Below are 21,720 nucleotides of genomic sequence, written 5' to 3' on the forward strand. Positions count from 1 at the left end.
ATATGTGGGGGATGTTTAAAGTTTAAGTTCCCTGATAAATTGTGCTGTAGCTGAGGAACCTTCAGAGAGTAAAAAGGAGGGATTGTACTGCCCTGTGGTGTGGTTTTGTCGAGATGTGGGATTTAGTGGCAGAAGCTGGGGACTGTGTTCTGCAGGGTCACAGCTGGCTCCGCAGCTTGCCCGCTCTGGTATCCCCAGCTTAAGCCTTAGCGTGCCGTGTCAGAAGAGTGACAGGTGAGGGAAGGTAGCACAGCCATCTCTTGTAAAATATATGATAACTATTCCTCTCGACACTCGATACGCTGCTTTTAGTTCCTGAGGAAAATGAGCGTCCGTCCGTACGTTCCTGCGAACCTATCCCTTTCAGGAGTTATAAAATAGTCATCCAGATGGCACCAAGTGTTTACTCAGAAGCCGAGGCTTAAGTCGGTCACAGACAGAAGTCCCCAGGACTTGCTTACTAAACAGATATTTGGAATGTTGGCTCCTAGGTCTGGTTAAATTGATCCTAAGGAAGCTGGTGCACAAGTGCCGTGTGGAGGCGGCTGTGGGAGGAAGTTGCAGATTCAGGTCTGGGCAAGCTCCACTGTAACTTTTGGCTCTCCCCCTTTCTAAGCAAACGTCAGCTACAGATTGCAAAGCTTTCTCCTCCATTATTCATATGAAGATAAAGAAAGGGACACACACTCCCCAGTAGTAAGGAGTGCAACTAATATTACCCTTGCTTTCTTTTCATGTAATGACATAAAGAAAAGCAATTCTATTTAACTAAAGAAAGTATAGACTGAAAATTACATTTTCATTCTAAATCCCTTCTTTTCTTTAGACACATACTTTAAGGAAAATCTGAATTTTATCTATATGAGCTTTTTTAATGGAGGTGTATTAATTTCCCGAAAATACTAAACAGTTACGTTGTTTTTCCTGAAATATAGTGATCTCTTTACTCTTACGGTATAATTTACAAATATCCTCTTCTTCAAACAGCACTTCTTAATTATGGGAGCAGATACTATTAAGATTACCCCTTTACTGAAATAAAAGATGATTTAGCAGTTAGAGTGCAGTTTTTATCTTCTTTTGCAGTAATACTGATACTGAAGGCACAAATGAAGATTGAAGTCTTAACCTTACAGTAAATTTGTTTTTCAAAAATTCTTACTCTGATAAATTGGCATGAATGTGATTTATATGTCCTTCATTAGATGATGTCCCATATGCAGTAGACATCAATGTAATTAATAATTTTGATTTACTCCTCAGGATTTTAATTATACTTTTTTTGCTTAACAAATAAACCTATGTTTATTAAAAGTAATAGGTTCATGAAGTCTGAACTTCTGTGAAATGACCCTTCCAGTTTCCCTTTCAAATTATTGTCTCTGAAGGACAGTACATTTCAAGCTACCAGAGAGAAGAACTAAAGAAATGGTCAAACCCAAAGAATAATGACACCAGTGAGGAACATATTTTCTGTTTGCTCCAGTAATAAATTATCAAGAAAATGTAGCTGATCATGTTTTCTGTTAGACTGAAATGCTACTAGCATTTCATTCATTTAGCAGACTTCTGCTAAATGCTGCCTCCTTTTCTATAGAAGTAAATGGATTAAAAGCAGTTTAGAAAGAAAAATGGTGTCAGACCAAAACATTATGGTCACTGCAGTAAGTTTAAGAGGCCAAGCAGGTGTACAAATCTTTCAACTTGCTGTCTCCAGGTACTTCAGTAAGGATGTGAATGACATCAGGTCATGTTTGGAAATGCTTAGGATAGAGGTAGTCTAATTTCCCTCATAAGTGGTAATACAACAGGAAATTACTCATCCTTCTGTGATTTTCCTGTGCCATTTTTCCCATTGTAACATGTTGTAACAGTGAGGAGTGTCTGCAAGCTCTGTGGGCTTCCATGTGGGTGGTGATGGACAGTCTTTTGAACAAGAAGAGGAAACCATTGTAATTGTATTTTAAGGTCTCTCACTTCCTCATCCTCCTGTTTGGGGTTCAAAGTAGGGCAGCATCACAGTTGCAGCAAGTAAACTGCCTTGAAGATACCTGAGAAACCAACATTTTGACCATCTTGACTGTAGGGAAGTTATTCATATTTCAGTTGCTTTGCTTGCTGAGCGTGATAGTCTGTGTTTACCTGAGAGGAAGCCATTAATTTACTCTCAGTATGGTACAAACAGGGCAAAGAGGAAAATATTCTCAAAACAGGATAGAAGGATCACAGTGACCTGCACAGTAGAACTTGTTCTCTATGAACACCTCCAGATAAGTAGATGCATTTAAGACCTATTGAACTGCATCTTGTTGCATCCTGCCTGGGATGCTGTGCCATTCTTACACCAGTGCAGCCACAGCAGTACCATCCATCCCACAAGCAGTATTTGGGTGGCTGGGGAGTGCTCTCCAAGGCAGTCAGGCCTTCACTGTGACCACCCATTGTGTTATGCCAGGAATTTGGAAATCTGTGGTCACTTTTTACCTGACTCTTGATTACTGTGATCCTGTGCTGCTCTACTTGTGGAGTTAACAGAGGGTTCACTGAAAATTTAATTCGACAATGTGATGGCTTTCCTTTATCCTGACGAGAACTGTGTTTTAAATAACTACATCAATCCCCCACAGAGGGAACTGCCTGCCAGTTTGCTTTTAAGAATATTTTAGTGTTGATGTTGTTTCAGTGCAGCTATATTTTTCTGTTTATCAAAATAATGTTTCAGAATTACTTGGCAAAATCATATCTCTTATAGCTAAGTCTTTTTGAAGTAGCAAGTTTTATTGTTATAAAAGCTTGCATATATAAATGATTAAAAAAATGACCTATTCTTATATTAGCACAAGGTGTTTCTGCATACCTAATTTAGAGTTTGTTTAACTCATCTCACTAAATTACATACATTTTCTCCCTGTCTAGTAGTGTTTATTCTGTAAAAATTGGGGTCATTTGTTTGCTGGAATTCATAGTGAGGAAAACTGGATGACAGTAGCTTGTGTATAGAACACACAAACCAGTCTATAAATGAAATAATTTTTGTGCCTTAATTAGAACTGCATTATTATTGCTAACATTTGTATTATATTTAATTTGTGTTGAGGAGGAAACATATTCCAGCTCAGAATGTATTCCAGCAACACTACCTACAAGTACATAAGGCAGCTATCTACCCTTCTGCTTCAAAAACTTTCAGCTATGTTTTGAAGCGATTTTCAGAATACCAAAAATATATGTGCTTTTCTAATATTTTGTTCTCTTGGCATCAGCCATAATCTCCTGTACAACTTTAAGTAACCTCACAGTTCCACTTCAGCTGTGATTTTTTTTTTTAAACTTTCTTTGTTTCACCATGGGGTCATGATTAAAAACTTTGCTTTTTTGAGAGTATGTTCTTAGGCAGTTACTCTGAGTTGTTAAATTTATGAATGATGCCTCCACCATATCTCTGCAGATGCTTTTTGTGATCTGTCAGGCATTTTAAAATGATTTTGTACTTGCAGAGTCACATGACAGGATTTTAGCCCTTCTACAGTAAGTGGCCTCTGATAGCTCCACACGCATACATTTAAAATTAACAGTTTCTGAAACTTGAAACATCTTAACTGGCTGAACTGTTTGCTAATTTTTCTATAACTTCCTAGCATATTTTTCTTCTACTGTCACAAGTTAAATAATTCTTATTAGTTTTCATCTCCTGACACTTGCAAAAAATATTAGCTATTAAAGTACTAAAATGTTAATTCCTACAGGTATTTTCAATACAAATTCTTTTAAAAACTCATTTATTCTACCGTAGCATTTTTTAAACGTTGTTTTTTCCTAGTTTCCCTCAACTAAGGCTTAGACTTAGTTTTGATGATATTTTGTTTAAATATCTGTCGGCAAGTTCTTCACAGTGTGCTTACTTTCTCTATTCTATATTCTAACCAGCATCTTTTCCCTTGTCAACACTTCCCTGTATGGTTTACCTCCTATAAAGGAATTCACAAGTTTCTGCTCTTCATTTTCAAGATTTTGTACAACCCTCTTCTGCCTACCCATGCATCATGTTTCATCTCTCTTCATAGCCATCCTCACTCATTGTGATAGAATTTTTTAAGTTTCACTTAAGAACATCTCCATTTTACTGACTTTTATTTTCCCCAAGATACTTGGTAATGTTTGAGACATTTACAATTCATGTTCCTCAAGCTCCTTCAGGTACATAGCTCCAAGGGGCTTGCTTGTTCCATGACAGGAACAGGCTTTATAGACTGTATATATTATTTTAATTCACTGCTCCATGAAGTAGGCAGAAGGCTACCACCTTCCAGCCTCAAAGGTGGCCTGGCAGAGTCAGGAAAATCCTGTGCATGTTAGGTCACCTGGTAGGACGTATCATACTTTCCTGCCAGCCTGATGTCACACAAATAGGTTGGTTTTATACTTCACAGTGCCTTGTGCTGTTCCTAGACATTCTTTAGCTCGTCGCCACACCCATGCTCTTGCCAGTTCAAAAGTATCAGAGTGACGGTGACACACAGTGAATGATTTCAATTGCTTTGCAGTACCTGAAGGGCACCCGTAAGAAAGGTGGGGACAGACTTTAGCTGAATCTGTTGAGATAGGACAAGAGATAAAACTGAAGGAGGTATTAAACTGAAGGAGGGTCCATTTAGGTTAGATATAATAATGAAGTTTTTTACGACGAGGGTGGTAAAACACTGGAACAGATTGCCCATAGAGGTGGTGGAGGCTCCATCCCTGGAAACATTCAAGTCCGGGTTGGATGGGGGCTCTGAGTAACCTGATTTAGTTGAAGATGTCCCTGCTCATTGCAGGAGGGTTGGACTAGACGGCCTCTAAAGGTCCCTTCCAACCCAAACCATTGTATGGTTCTCTGATCTTAATTACTTTGTCTGTTGTTTACCTGGGGAGTTTGTACATGTACAATAGATTGCCTTCTGATGTAAATGTTTTGAACACAGTTAACAGCATATCCCATATACCATAGATAGATAGGATGATAGATACATACAAGTATGTCTATGCAGTCTATATTCTATCCCTTTATCTCTGGTGGTGGGCTCCTCTGACCAACTGTGCTATCCATGGTTTGAAGGAGTCTAATCTGATCTTTGATGTCCAAAGGAAGATGTCCAGAAATTAAATAGGAATGCAACCTAAGTAGATAGTTTAGTCTTCCTTCCTACAAACATGTATTTCTATTCGTTGCCAAGTTGTATGGGAGTTCAGTGATAGATGTTTTATTCATCAGTTTAGACAGAATTCACTGTAGAAGGCTTCTTTTTAATTTCTCCTGAAGGTTTCTTTTGCAGTTGTTTTTCCATGATCTCTTTCAGTGGATGTTGAGCAGAGATAGCATTGCTAAGTCATTACTTTGGCCACATTACTACAGTTTTAGGGCTGTGTTAGTTAACATGGCCCATGTTGTCCTATCACTTTTTAAACGGAAGATCCCACTGAAGTTGGTGTGAACTTTTACCTCAGTTTCAATATCAGGATGTGGCTCCTTGTACAGGGGAGTCCTCCCTGCCTAGTTACCAATTGTACGCAGCTCTCCTCCCTTTCCTTGAAGATAAATCTCCTTATCTGGTTCCTTTTTCTTGACAATAATATTGTAGAGAGAAGAAAAAGAATAAAAGTACTCCTTGGATAAAAATGTTGGCTATTAATTATCACTATTGTGCAGTTACATTCTTGTGTAATTCTTGTCCCCTTGGAGCCTTATTGTACAGATATGTGAGGCTAAGTATTTCCTCCCCCATAAAACAGACATTACAGGTTTTCATCTCATTCCCCTGCATAAAGTTGTCACTAAAATGAAAAGTAAACAAAACAAAATTCCACCTCTTCTTGAATTCCCAGCATTTTTTTACAGAATTAGAATATTGCTGACAGTTAGACGGAGAGAATACTCTGCAAGTTCCACACTACCTTGATGGGAAAGTCAGGAAGCTTTACAGAGGTCACATTGACATGCGGCTTTATGGGTTTGTGTGTGTATAAGCTACATAATTTGCACTGTAATTAACTTACTATGGTATTATTTGTTGGGCACAACATTCTCATGCATAGTTTAGTTCCATAAACTTATGGTGAAAGATAGAAATGGTGTGCATCAGCTTTGTAAAAGATCCTCAACCTTATCCTGTTTATATTATAAACTGAAATGATAGGAGAAATACCTATAGTGAAATACTGTCTGATATATTTTTTAGCTTCAGTGTTTGAAAGTGGAGAAATGATAGGAATGGAAGAGCTCTTGAAGTGACTACTTCTTTTTAAAATTGAAGACAAACTACATTCTAATCAACTTAAAACATTACTTGAAGGTATATGAGCTAGTAGATTTGGAAGGCCTACTTACTTTCTCAAGTTTATCTTGCAAATTAGAGATTATAAACGAACTTCTTAAATTCATTTCTAGATATCGGGTACTTTTAAAAATCATGATTGTCAGGGCGCCTCAGTTCACCCTTATTGGGTCAACAAATATGTGTAATTGATTCTAAAGTAGGAGATTAGATTTGACCAAAGATGTAACTCAAGCAGAAGCAATACACAAGTCTGAGTAATTTTAAAGATTTTAAAATGTTAGTATTTCAAATTCTTAAATAAACAAAATGTAAGTTCTTTAATTTTGTGATACCCTGTCACAACACACAATATTACATGCAAGGCTTTTTTTTTTTAATTATACAATGCAGAACTGTTACATATTCTTTGCTGATTACATTGAAAATTATTTCACATTTCTTGTTGCTATAATGGAAATTGGATTGCTTCCTCAAAGTAATTTTTTTTAATTGTGTTCCAAGGTGACTCATGAAGTAAAGGGGGAGTGGGGGGGAATGACTGTTCTAGGTTTTTCTGAGATGTTATGTGAAGGCTTTATGATTATATTGTACATTAATCAGATATAAGATTAAAGCCCCATAGCATCAGAAGTGGTCTGTAATTTGGTGTGTGACTGAAAAAGGCAGATCCTTGCACTGAGTTCAGAAGGAAGGCTCACAAGTCAAGGATATATTCAAAACACTCAAAGCTTCTGAGCCTGTTCAGGAGAGAGAGAGGGAGAAAAGAGGCACTGAAGTGTTTTGAAAAGCCGAGCCAGACATGCAGAGGAAGCAGCACAGGGCTGGTTCTTAGGATATAGCGAGCATAAGGCCTTCTGCTATATTTAGTTCCCCTTCCCTGCCTTCCCCTCCCCCTTCAGTGCCTATATTTGAATTTGAGTTGTAGAGCAAGTTGTCTTTCATTTAAAATAACTTTATTTCATTTTTTTTATGGCATCCTAACTTAAAAAGATAAATCACTTTTCAATTAATTTTGTAGTTAAATATAACTATGCTTAATTAGTGCTGACTTACCTCTTCTTTTCCAAAGGATTCAGTCTTTGTATGATGGAATGTGAATAATAATTATTGTGTTTCTTCTTGCACCTTACTATAACATTGAAGGAATTGTTACAAATAGCCAATTCTTATTGTTAGAAATAAATGCCTTGTCTTGCCATCTGGATCTTTGGATAAGTCTTACTTCTGTAGAAAAATAGAGGATGAAAATAGCACTGAATGTTATAATTGTTTAATGTTTGTATTTTCAGGGTTTGCTGGAGGGTCCCCAAGGTCCACCTGGCAAAGAAGGTCAAAGGGTGAGTAAACTTGGCGAACAACTGGTGAGTGTGCTAACAGCTTGATGTGCGACTTCTGCCTAAGCACTAATAAAAAATGGTAAGGTAGCAGCTGAGTATGAAGCATGCTGACAACAAACTGAGCCCTGACACTTGAGGTTTCTCTTCAGTTGAAGGAGATTTAACAATTTCAACCATCTAAAGTGTTTTAATGATTGGCAGCACAGATGCATTGTATTGTGTTTTGTGCAGTGTGCTTCTGCTGTAATTTTAACAGATTTCATTTTTTAGCAGGGATGAACTATACCTTACAACATCTAAGATATATAAAGATATTAATTTAGAGTCATTACCTAAAATATTAACAGAAACCAGTACTACTGACCCTGGTCTTTTAGATGCTATTATGCAAGTGTCAGCGCCTAACATACACGTACAAAAAGATATCATACAGTACCGGGGGTGGGGGGCAGTATTTGCCAAATACCTGAAATAAACCTTTGGTTATTCAGAATTTTAATATAATTAAGTAATTGACTGGTTTCTCCATGTTTTGTTTTTATTTTCCCTGACTTATAGAATTTGATAATTCATTAGAATAGATAACAAATACACTATGATGGTGGTATCACAAGAATTAATTCAGTTTTTGTAAAATTATAATCTAGTATGTTCCTAAAAGTTCTGGAAGATATTAAGACTCAAGCATTTCAATATTTTTACGAACTAAGTGTGTGCCCAGTCTGCAGTTTTGAAGTTGGGTCTCAATAATTCTTGGTTTATTTAGGCATCTTGATATTCAACATCTCAATTAAAATATCTGAAGTAAAAGGATTTAGTGTTTCTCATCATTGAACTTAGTAAACCACAGTGAATTTTTAAAGGCTAATTTAATGATTCCAATAATAGTAATAAAACTAACAGAAGACTAGTTCTTGAACAAAATGAGTAATGATGTGTAGGCCCCAAAGTTATGTTTTGTGTTGGTTTTTAAGTCTTAAAAATAGTACTAAATTCCGTTTAAGTTGAACATGAAGATATGAAAGCTGGGTTTATTTATGTTTCTCACTAAGGATTGAGAACTTGTTCAGAAAAAGTCAGTGTAGTAATGGAGAGTTCAAAGTTGTGTGATGAATATGTTATTAAAGTGTATTTACTAGCATATTAACATCCTTATTAAGGATTTTATAATTACTATGACTATTATGGTTAGGCAATTAACTATATAGGATACTGTGAAAAGATATTCATATTCAATTTTAGTATATTTTAGAGTTGTTCTGTGGAGTACTGAATCTGCAAAAAGACATACTTCTCCTTTAGGAACAGTTATAAATATTCCTGTGTTTTAGAAACTTCACTCTTGGAACTTCTTCATTTTTTTTTAATGCAAAAATTCAGAGTTAACACACTGTATTATATTTAATGGTGGCTAAATGGATTTGGAAGTGCTTTTTAATTTTTTTCCATTTTGCAATAGGAATTAGTGGGTTGATGCATTCATCACAGACATTTTCCTACTCACACATAAAATTGAGCTGCTGCCACCCTCCAGCCTCCATAAAAGCAGGAGCACTGATGGTTTTGTAATCTTGCCATGCACACAGTTGCCTTGAGCCAAACAATGGCAACAGCAGACTGTGGAGTCCCAACATCTGTCTTTATCTTTCTACCAGTGAGATGCTCACAACAATACTCCTTCTGCTGGCCTCTCCCGCCCAAGCACTAACAACATTGTTGGCAGTCTTAATTCAACTCCATGTGCTTTTGCATTTCCAATACATTTAATTACACAATAACATACCATTTGGAACAAGATCTTTGCTCTGTTTAATGACAAACAGGACGGTGCACATCTAATGGCTATTAAATGCTCCTTTTTATTCAATTATAGATGTCATGTTCCTCTGTTCTACTTTCAGCAGATCCTCCAAATCTTTCACATTATATGAAGTTATTGCTTTTCTCATGGGCTGTCTTTCGAAGATTAAAACACATTATTGAGTGTGTAACTAGCTAATAATTTTTTCTCTGACGTACTATTCAGACCGAAAAGTGATATTGTGTCCATTCTGAAGACTAGAACTTTAACATTTTAGGGGAAAAAAACCCCTCCAGAAACACCTAAAAGTATCTATTCTATTTGGATGCCACACTTGGAGAACATGAACTTTTTTTTTTAAATTGCCATTCATACTGTTCTTGCCATATTCAAGATTTAAATTTCCACCTACATCAGGAGCATTTTTAAGTGTTCAGCTCCTCTGAAAGTTCAACTCCTCTTAGATTAATAAGGAGTTGAGAGGAGAATCATAAAGTGTGTAATTTACCTCAGAATACACATTGAAGCAAGGTATAAGGAACTGAGAAAAATTAACTGTGCTAATGGTGATATTGAAGAAACATGTAGAAGGTTCAGGTTAGAGCTAGTGACAGGTAAATGGCAATAGAAAATGAGTATAAAGGCAAGAGAAACAGCATGCATTTTCATTTTCAGAGTGTTTTAAGTGAAGTTTTATTATATCAACCCAGACCAGAGTTTAATATTAGAATTAAAAAGAAATACCAAAGGTGCCCTGTCCCAGAGCGGGCACCCATCTATCCTGCATTCTCTTAAGAGGAAACTAGGAAAATTGTACCCCTATTGAGAGGAATAAGTCTGAGTAGAAGTATTTCTTTCGCCTCACAGGAATAATCCGCAAATAAAATTACATCATAAAAATACATATAAAGATTATTATAGAAATAGAATAAGTTTAGTTATTATTATAATAAACATAAAGATAACTGAACTGTAGTTTTTGAGTCCAAAGTTATGTCAACCTTAAAATGCTTATTGACATATACATCAAAGTGGCTTAGAAATACAAATTTACATCATTACTTAATTAGAGGATGTCAATGGTTTATTTATTTCAAGTGTAAAGGGGGATCAATACATTTTTTTCAGATAAGGTGGTAACAGCTTTTGTCTGATAGATGCACTGTAGAAGGAGTTACCTGGTGTCATTTGAGCCCATGCATGATTATTAAAATACTGGATATGTCATTTTATGTGTCTTTGATATATTATACTGTATATATAATATAGTAATACAGTATATTACTACATTATGGTCACACTGGGTTATGATCTTGCTCCCACATCAAAAAGCAGTTTAGGTTCTTACTTGTTTGAATGATGGTCAGCAATGGAAATTGATGACAGAAGTGTGTGAAATATCTTCTATCTTAGTCTCCCTGGATGCCTTCCAGATAGCCTAAAGAATAAGAAGGTTTGCAGAAAGCAGTACATTAGTGTGATATGTTTACAGAAATGTAGTGTGGGGACATCATTCAGAAGGAGAGATGAAGCCCTGAAAGTTCTTTGACTAGTTCTGCGCAGCATTAAAGGACTTTGTATCAGGATGCATGTCCTATTTTTTGGCTTTATTTAAAAGAAAATTGCAAACATGCTAAAAATTTGAAGTAATGCAGTCATGGAGAACAATTATTGTGATGATAAATAAAAATTGGATTCATAAGCACATTACTTCTCTCATACTGCTCTAGTAGCAAAATGCATAAATATTTCTTTTCTGAATAAACAAATAGATTAATAGTCTAGCATTTACCAAGAGTGTCAGTTGTGTTTTTAAGAGTAAACTCACAAGTTCCTATTCTTTCCTCACTTATTGTGACACCTTTCCCTCTCATCTCTTTTGTTATCTCTTCTCATTGTGCATGTGGCTGTCTTATACTGGAGGGGACAGCAACCTTCACGAGCAATGAGGTAGTACAAATAATGATCTTCAGACTTACATAGCTTGTTTCCTTTGCACAGCACTAAAAAGAGAGGAACAGAGTTTCAAGATCAAGTGAAGGAATTTGCTTTCAGTTTTGCATGGTTTACTACTGTGCTTCATCTACAGAAAAGCAACTACCTAGAATTTTCAGTAGCTTTACAAAAAATATTCAGTATTTTTTACTCAGAAGGTAAAAGTAATTGTCACAGCAGAAGACATCATAACCTGGTTACATCACAACCTGGCCATATTCAGAGAGCACACAGTGAACTTATTTCTGATTCCTCAGTCAACCTGAGACTTATATAATACTCATTTAAAGGGTATCTGTGCTGTGATAATGTCATCAGGGAATGCAGTTAAATTTTGTATAAGCATGTATAAGCTCTTTATGTTTCTCCTTTTACCAAGATACCCAATGTCATTCATATTTGTTAGTCATTGTGTTTTCCTGTGGGGTCAAGGAGTCCTCAAACATTTGCTTCTCTTAAAAAAGGCTAGTGTTTCCTCCTGCTCTACAAGTAGTGACTTTTTATAATTTTTTTAGGGATTTTTATCCTCAAAGAAGTTATTTGTGTTAGACATGAGACCTTACTAAGGAGGAGCTTTTGGGTTTAGTTCTGGTCACTGAAAGAAATGGGCCAGTAGAAACAGCTACTCATTCCTTTTCCCTCATTCCAGCATGAGAAATACTAGACCACTCTGTGGGCAGGCATTACGTTCATCCATAATTTTTCAGTGTCCTTCACGTTGGCTTAAGGCATGTTACTGCTGCAGCAACTTGATACTATTACACAACTGCTCAGAATGACATCAGGAGCTTCAGAAGGTAATTACACATTACTCAGAAAAGTCCCTGGTCCAATATTACCGACCCACAAAAAATAGTAAGATTGACTACTAACCTAGCATTGCACAGAATTTAAACCACAGGGGACAACTACGCCATCTTCCTGGATCCCTGTGTTGTGCAGAACTATTATTTTTCTCAATAATCCTGCACTTTCTAGGTAAGCACATCTTTTGCAGAAGTCTAGTTTCCACTTGAAAGAACATTAACAACAGACTGTTTGCAAGTCTCCTTGATTCCTTTCTTCCAGTGTTTCTTGTCAATCATACATTTCAAAATATGTATTTTATTTTACACTGGGCATGTAACTAATCTTCCATTAGCCTCCAGTAAATGGGCTTTTTGAATGTCATTTTATATTGAAGAGGTATTTAGAGTTTTTTCTCTATAATCAAGTCACCATTCCATTAATTTTTGAAAAAAATTCAACTAGGGGCCTTCAGCTCCCATGCAAAGAATTTTCCAAAGTCATCAAATAATTTTGTCATTTTGCTGTGTATCCTTAAAAATTTCTACTACCTATAGTTTACAGGTTGCATGGAGCTTTCCAGACTCTGCCTTTACTGTGTTAAATGCAATGAAGTTTATATTTCCAAATTAAAATTCCAAATGTTTTGGAAAGTAATGCTTAATTTCAGCTGGATATCTTTGTAGCAGGGATTGTCCCTGAACTTGATGTTATAAATACAATTTTTTTCTGAAAATGATTCAATTTTTAAAATATAATGCTTCAGTGAATTCCAAAAATTTTCTTAATGCGAAGGATCAAGGCAATTTTGTTAGACAACTATACTGTGAAATCTAGACAGGGTGATTTTGTATTCTCAGCTGGCCTATAGAAGAGCCAGGCCCAGCATGCAGCTAAAATACACAGCAGTTTGTGCAGCAGTTTCTGCTTCTTTATGATTCTCTTGATGCCTTCTTGAGCTCCTGAGCACTTTTTTTGTGATTTGGACACTTCTGGGAAGCCTCTGAGGATACTGAGGATGCCTGTTGTTTCCAGGTGAGGCTAAGGTAAGGGTAGCTCTAGCAGCTTCTAGCAAACTCTGCCAGCTGTCCTTGAGCAGCGGGTGCTGCAGCAGTGAGGTCAGGCCCCTTCTGGCCTGTGCTGGATGAGGACTCTGCAAGAGCAATTTCTGCAGCCGTGACACAAGCAGCCAGTAGATGCAGCAGGTGGCACAGCAGTTCATGCAGAAGGGCACAAAGAAGAGGCCAGCAAACTTTCTCTGTCCAGCATGCATGTATTTAGAGATGGTGGTCACAAGGCACAGGACCCAAGCACTACTGAAGGAGCACTGATAGCTGTTTGCTGTCAGACTTTTGTACCCAGATGAAGGACACAGCTGTCTAAGTCCATAGGGCCTCACACACTACAATCCTCTCTTGATTATTTTGAATGGTCATGGTGACTGGGAGAGACTCCTTGTAGTGGTTTGGTCCAAAATACTCATTACTGTTTATCTGCTGTGAGATAAGAATTAGGAGAAATGCAAAGCAGGCACCAAACTTGAAAGAATATAAAGAAGTTTATTAACAGACCTAAAAGAAGAAGAAAAAAAAATTATACCACCTTCAGAACTCTCCTCCTCCCCCCACCTTCCTCCCTTCTCCCACTGACAATGTAAAAAGACAACCCTTAAGATGTTCAGTCTGTTTACCACTTCCATAATAACCTTGTTCAGTCCATTTAGAAAGAGAAGTCTCTTCTTGCTCATGCTATGAAAACATTATCACAACGAGACAGCCGCCCACTTCCAAATATTGTTCAGTCCATTTAGGAAGAGGAGTCTCTCTGCCTGCGTGTGAGTCCTTTCCCCCGACTTGCAGCTTTTCCCGCAACTGCTTTCGAGGGTCCACTCTTGAAGTTTTTTGGGGTACAATTTTAAGGTTGAGCCGTTCAGAAACAAAAACAGAGGCCCTTCTCCTTCCCTGGGAGCAAAGGGTCTTCATCATCTTCATCGTTAGGACTATCTCTGGGAGCATCTCTAGGAACTGAGGTTTTCTCCTTTCCCATTTGGAGCAAAAGTCCTCATCCGGTTCATCTCTAGGGACTGAGGTTTTCTCCTTTCCCGTTTGGAGCAAAAGTCCTCATCTGGTTCATCTCTCCCTGTCCAAACTTCTCATGCAATTACAGCTGCGTCAGCATCTGCCTATCTCAGCGCAGGTGCTTTTGCTCACGAGTTGAACACTCCACCCCCCATATCTTCATGAAATTACAACAGGATACTCTGATATATCATAGCTTCACAACAGAATTTCAGGTTTAAGCATCTCCTCTCTCTCTTCCCTCAGGTTTTCAGCTCTTCACAGCACTAAAAGGGTTACTCTCACCTCGGCCTTGCAGCTTTGCAGCTGGAATGTTGAATGTTTCTTATCGCAGTGGAGAGGGGGGAGAGCCGAGCCGCTCCGGCTGCCCACGGCAAGGCAGTGGGGGGGGTTCCACGGCTGGAACAGGTCCATGGCTTCAGGATGGCCGTGGCCCGGCCCGGCCTGGCCCGAGCAGGGCCTGGCCGGGCCCACTGGGCCCTGCTCGGGCCCTGCAGCCACCTGTGCCAGCGCCGGAAACGAGAGAGAGCTTGGAGGGGGAGTTTGCCTATTCTTAAATGTGGATAACAGAGGTGATCACAACTTTAAGTGGCTTAGAGAATTGTCCATATTCAAACTGGCCAGCTGATAGGTTCTATCAGTTCCCAGAGGAAACTGTAAGCACCCCTTAGCAAGGACGTCCCTTCCGGGACTATGCTTGCTAACCTATGACACTCCTGAAGACTGGAAAAGAGCAAATATCACTTCTATCTTCACAAAGGAAGGTGCAGATAACTACAGGCCTATAGGCTTCACATCAACCCTGGGAATGTGAAAGAGGAAATCTTCCTGGAAACCATTTCCAAACACGTGGAGGACAAGAAGGTGGTTGGGATAGTCTGTATGGATTTCTGAAAGGGAAATTTTTCTTGAACAAGTACATTGCTTTCTACTATGATGTGACTAGCTAGGTGGATGAGAGGTGAGCAGTGGATGTCAACCTCAGCTTTAGCAAAGACTTTGACATTATCTCTCATAATTTTATCTTGTCAACTTCATAGACAAGCAGACAAAGTAAGTACAGGTTAGATGGGTGGATGGTGAGGTGGATTGAAAAACAGAGTCCAGAGGTTTGTCATTTACAGCACAATGTCCAGTTGGAGACGAGTCACTAGTGGTGTATCCCACGGTTACTACTAGAGCTAGTACTGCCCAGTGTCCTCATTGACCCCCTGGACAATGGGGAGGAATGTAGCAGAGAACTGGGGCAGGAGAAACCACATGAAGTTCAACAAGAACAAATGCAAAATTCAGCATCTAGGGAGGAATAACCCCAGATATCAGCATACACTGGGAACAAACTGTCTGGAAGAAAGTTTTGTGTAGAAGAACTCTTTGGACAATACGCAGACCATGAGCCAGCAGTGCATTCTTGTGGCATAAAAAGGCCAATGATATCCCGGCCTGCATTTGAAAGGGCATTGCTAGCAGGTCAGGGGAGATATCCATCCTTCCCCTTTGCTCAGCGCTGGTGAGACCACCTCAAGAAAGATACCGACTTCCTGAGGGGGATCTAGCACAGGGCCACAAGGTGCAACTGGAGAAGCTTTCATGGAAGCAGAGACTGAGAGAGCTGGGACTCTTCAGTCTGGAGAAGGCTCAGTGGAAATCTAATCAGTGTGTAAGTACCTGATGTGAGGGAATAAAGAAGAGGAAGATACATTCAGTATTACCTCAGTAGCAGCTGGTGACAGGACAAGAGGCAATGGGCAAAAAATTAGAAAAAAAAACAAACAGAAAATTCTGTCTGAACACAAGAAAGCACTTTCTTACTATGAAGTTCATCAAATACTGATGCAGATTGCCCAGAGAGGTTGTGGAGCCTCCATCTGTGCAGATACTCAAAAGCTAAGTAGACACAGTCATGGACAATTGATCCTGCTTGAAGACTGGGATTATACTAAGTGATCTCAAGAGTTTCCTCCAAGCCAGACAATTCTGTGGTTTTTATTTGACTAGCTCTAGCTTATTCTCAGCATAGCTGCCAACAACTTCATTTCTATGGATTAATAAGATTTTTTAAAAGTCTTTTATTTTTCCATCATGGTGGTTTTCCTGGTTCCAGTGGTGAATTGGGTTCAAGCATTTACAAATCTTTCCACAATATCACAGCCGTATTCTTGACTCTGTGTTCCTTGGGATGTTGCAGATGTCCTGAAGTAAATATTTTAAAAGAACTTCCGTATTTCCAATAGTTGTGTTTATAATACCAAATACTTCACTTAAGAGGAAGCTATTTTAGCATTATCTTAGTAATAGATTAAACACGTCATAAAACTGAGAGTCTGTTGTCATATCTAGTATTTCATCACTGTTTTCACTAAAATTACATGTTTTAGTGGAATTGCAAATTGGGACCTTGTGGAATTGCAGTATTTGCCTTACGTTAATAATCAGTTTACTCTCTGAGATTACAAATTTTTCTAATCAAGTATGAATAAAGTTATTTTGACAAAGTGGAAAATCTTCATAAATAAATAGATGAAGAGCTGTTAGATTTTCTTACCATAATTATTTAGAGTGGCATCAAAATTAAATTCAGATTGCATTTATCTGAATTATAGAACTTAAATATTTCTTTGACATTTTTGTTTTCTAGTTCAGTGAGTAAATGTTGTACTTAACCAATTATAAAACGAATTTACAGAGCAATGATAACGTTTGCATTGCAGGTTAGCCTCCTGGCACAATGCAAAATGTTTTCTTCACAGCTAAAGCTCTGGAGTTTTGGAATCTCTTTTAATCTCAGTCCTACTTGACTTTAATGTAAGTTATTTTAAAACATGCAAAGTTCCAATCTGATTTCCTCTTTAAGTTGGAGTTCTGTATGTTCCTTCACTCTGACATTTAATAGTCCAAAAATGCTTAACGTAAAACAGTTTTTTCCCCTGGATGTTTCTACCTTGAAGTACATTTCCAGTAAAATAGGATACAGCTTAAAAATATTTCCTTTTCCCACTTTGGCATTTAAAAATGGAATGAAAACGTTGTAATTTAGAATGCTAAAGACAGATTTGTCAAATAGAAAAGTTCTGGTTTTTTTCCCTTGTTAATTTCCACTGTAGAAATTAAAATCTTACTTTTAATGGTATAGCAGAAATGGTTTAGCTTTTAAGAGGCTCATTTAGAATTTTCAGACTTTCTTTCAAGTACTCTACTACTAATACTTCTTTTGATGTCTTTTAGCAAAAGGTATAGACTCATGAGAGAATAAGAATTTATTTCTCATAGTTAAAAACAGGTATAAATTATCTAAATATAGTTGAAAGTTATTTCTTTGAGTGATTTTGAATTAAAATTGAGCTTTTATGGATACACTTGAAAAATTGTGATGGATTTTTTCTAGCGATTTGTTAGCAAAATAGGTTGTGGCATTCGACTTCTCAGCATTGCTCTGCCTGTTTAAGGACCTTTTTTTTGTTTGTTAAATGCACTTGAATTTTATGTAATCTGGCTAGGGATTCCCTTTTAGCATTTTATGAATGTCACAATGAAGAAGCTAGAGATTTTGTAAATAATTCCTAAAATTATTTTGGAAACCCAAGATTGAGTGCAGGAGTGCATCTGCATTAATGAGGAGCTCACTACTGACTTTTGTCCCAAAACAGGGGATTAGGTTCTGTGTGCTCTATTCTTCTCTGACCCATGTTTCTGTGAAAGGTTTTAGTGCGATATGAGGAACAGACTTGCAATTGATTTCTGCAAACAGCTTAATTTCTTGCCTTCTGGCCTTATTTCCTGTGATTTTGTTCAGGTTTAACATTTAATATAGAGGTTAATTTGTAATATACTGGTTACCGTAATGTGTCCTCAAGGCCAAAGTTAATAGGATTGAAGAAGTAAATTCAAGTCGTAACACTGTATTACTGAAGTTGAAAGGTTTCATTGTCTGCAGCATAGATTTTCAATTTAGGGGAGAGAATATCCCAACTCTTGCTGCAATCTGAGTTAGTGTAGGCCCTGGAACTTTTCTGGCTGCTTGGTGGCAACTTTGGGCATCTGGAGAAACTGTTTTTTAGCTGCCCAGAACTACACTCCTGTGGCTGCGCTTAGATACCCAAAGCGCTGACAGGCATCTGTGGGTTAGGCACTCTGAGACCAGGGCCTTTCCTCTCCACCCACCTCCTCTTTTGGTTATATCTGTGCCTTTGTCAGTCCGATTTTGAGGATTAACCAAGAGAATCATAGTTAACTTGGCAAACAAATTCCATAAACCTCATTCATTTTGCATAACAACTACAGTAGTTAAGGTTTTAAAGCCCAGGTATCTACTTTCCCTAGAACTAATACCTGTTTTGAAATGTGATGATGTGTTTCAAGAACCACTAATTAGCACTTTCCCTTGAAAATTCACATGGACTTATTCTAAGAACTTTTGCCTTCACACTCAAGTGTAGATTCTTTAAATTATTAATTCCATAAATCATGTCTGTTCGTACATAACTGCTTGATTTTATCCTTAAATAATCCACAGCTTATTTTTAAACACTAGGGTTAGAGATCTTACTCCTCTAAAGTTAGAGAGATGTGAATAGATGGATAGGGCATGATACAGCAGTGGGTTACAATACAGATTTTGAATTCTTGCACTGTGTGTTGGACCTGCAGCAGTGCCCAGGGGCAGCAGTCAGAACCAGAGCACAAAGCCTATGGAAGGATGGCCAGAGCCTCTCTTCTGAACTGCTCTCCATCTCGTGTCAGGCAAAGCTCATCAAGTCATTTCAATTCACAGAAGGCGTGAAGGAAGAGAGGAATAAAGAATGCAGCTGACCATGTACTTCAGCTAGGCACTCAGCTGGGTTTCCTGAAGCACATAATTTCTCATTTACTTTATTTTTAGTATTTTATCTTTTTTTGCCCCTAACCAAGCAGTTGTTATTTGAATGATTTGTTATTTGAATATTCTAGCTGAAGTCTGTCCTTTGGGAAAGGGGAAAGTAGCCTGCTGTACAAATTAGCTGGGGTCAGGCATTTCAGGGGTCAAGGGGACAGCATACAATATCAGTAACATTTAGAAAACTTCTTTTCACATTGATTGCTGGAAAAAATATATGCAGCACAAAGGAAATAACCAGCAGCTGTTTTGGTCTTCTTCAGATATTCTAAGTAGCATTAGACAACTTGTTGACACCATATATCATTTTTAAGTTAATGTAGGTGGTATTGCATTTTTTATTTAGTTAAAGGAACAATGTGATGCCTAGGACATTTACTTAAATTTGAGTGGTTTTATAACCTCAATATTTGCTCAGTGATCTCAGCTAAATAAGGTAACAGGTCCCTGTGTGGGCTGTCAGCCCTCTGCACAGCAGTGTGGTACTGAGTATGGCTCTCATGGAGCTGCCACAGCCCACTGCTGAGCAGGAGATGGGAACTGTGGCTCTCTGCTAAGCCCACGCTACAAACCAGAGAGGACACTGAGATGTTTTTCACTTCTTTGTTGCCAGAAGGATGACTCTAAAATCAAGATGTAAATATTTAGTCATGGTCTGGCTCATGGTCTGCTTAAGGCAATATCATTATGGGCTTGTCAAAAACATTCTTCTAATTGTTTTAATTGCCCTAAACAAAAATACAAACTAATTTTTTCTGCTTGCACTGTTACTATAGTATATATTTTATTTTTTTCCTGATGATGCTGAGAAGTCATAGAGAAGCAGGAGTGCTGACAAGCAGGCGGAGCTTTGGGTATTCCTAACATCGAAGTCTCTGTATCTGAGAGGCATTGCTGAAAGATAGTGGCCTTTCATATATTTCTGTATTAAATTTAAAACACCAGACAGTTTATAAAGGTGCTCGGAGACAAAAAAAGGACTTTTATTACTCTATAAATAGTGTATGCCTCATACTGCTCTGTGTGGTTGTTTTACATACAACATTGCATAATGGCTAAAAATATAATGATGGGATAAAAAGTGGGGCAAATGTTTCTTCTGTGTTTCACTGGGTATGTGTTCTAGTAATTAATAAATAACAGTGAAAAATAACTACCCCCAATTTTTATATTTTATAACTGTTTTTTCAGAAAGTTCATCAAGTTTTGTCTTTGCTGTCATAAATCACATTTTAGTTCATCTTGTAAACAGAGATAAAATTGCCTTCCCAACATATTCCATGTTTTCCTGTGTAATTAACACCTCGTTCACAGTTGTGTCTGCCAGTCAAAGCCCTGTCTTCTTCATCCTGACACTTCCTTGATACTTTGTTTAGACTGCTATGATTTTAAGTGTCATCCCCAGGATACTTTAAATAAGTTCAAACAGGAAAAGGAAGGTGCTTCAAGAAGTCAACACTGTAGATCTTTATAACTCAGAGGGACTATTTTAAAAGTATGGAGCAATTTATCTTTGTTTATTGCATTATTACCTCTCAATCTGTTTTTCATACTTTCTAAGGGAAGTTTACTGGTTTGTTGTTTTAAAAAAATCAGGAATTATTAGTTTCCATCTGTATTTCCGGACTAGAGATCAGTCCAAAAGTACAGATGTAGAGAACTGCAGTGCCCTTTCCTTGTGCATGTGTGCCTTTCCTGCTGCTGTGCCCTGTCAGGCCAGGCAAGATCCTCATCTGCTCAGTGAACTGCATCAATGAGCTGACCAAAGTCAAAACCTACCCCACCTTAGGCTGGCTGAGTTCCCAGCTCTAGCTGGTCCCAGGGCTGCAGGGACAGTATTACTAGCACAGCAGAGGATGTCTGGGAGCAGGTAGTTAGGGCCAATAGAGTCTTGAGCCCAGCCTGGGCACCTAGCACTGTATTTTGGTTCTAAAAATTTACCCTTAGCTGCCCTAGTTAGAGCCCTGCATGTGCAAGTACTGGTGGGATTAAACAGCTCAGCACATAACATATGTCTCAGCTAGTTAAGACCCAGGAATTTGACACTCCAAATATGCTGAGGTGGTTTTGTTTCACGCTGCCCTTAAAACACGCTGACTGACTGAGGATATTCATAAAGCTGTGGTGGCAGTGTACATGTTGTATGGCACAACCCAATGGCTGAAACACAGCCACACAACCTTTGTTCTGTTTCTTCTTCAGCTTGAAGTGCTTCGAATACCTACCCCTCTCAGGAGAGTCCCTGGCTTCCAGACAAGAGCTTACCCGGGAGAGCTGCAGGGTGTGAGGGAGAGGGATTTTCCACCCTTACTGACATCATCTTCCCCTCAGCATAGATCAAGATTTATGAAATGTAGAGCATGAGAGTGCTTTCCTACAGATCGGGGCTCTCACCTGGAAATAGCGAAACTGGATTTCACTTTCTGTTCCTGAGAATACTTCTACAGTATTCTGCAGTATATGTGAGACTCACAGTATATGTGAGACTGTTACTTAATAAAATACGGAAGTAGGGACCATAGCCTACAGAAAT

General features: G+C 38.0%; 1 protein-coding gene across 8 annotated transcripts in view; it reads left to right on the forward strand.

Annotated features, from left to right (window-relative positions):
- The window catches only part of COL19A1 (collagen type XIX alpha 1 chain), a 187,579-nt gene that overhangs the window by 103,865 nt on the left and 61,994 nt on the right, over positions 1-21,720 (forward strand). For all 8 annotated transcript variants that reach the window (XM_048296720.1, XM_048296721.1, XM_048296717.1 and 5 more), the window contains one exon: positions 7,607-7,654. In XM_048296720.1, the coding sequence (XP_048152677.1) occupies positions 7,607-7,654 (48 nt within the window). The remainder of the gene's footprint in view (positions 1-7,606; positions 7,655-21,720) is intronic.

This window comes from Corvus hawaiiensis, chromosome 3, assembly GCF_020740725.1.
Source record: "Corvus hawaiiensis isolate bCorHaw1 chromosome 3, bCorHaw1.pri.cur, whole genome shotgun sequence".
Taxonomy (NCBI): domain Eukaryota; kingdom Metazoa; phylum Chordata; class Aves; order Passeriformes; family Corvidae; genus Corvus; species Corvus hawaiiensis.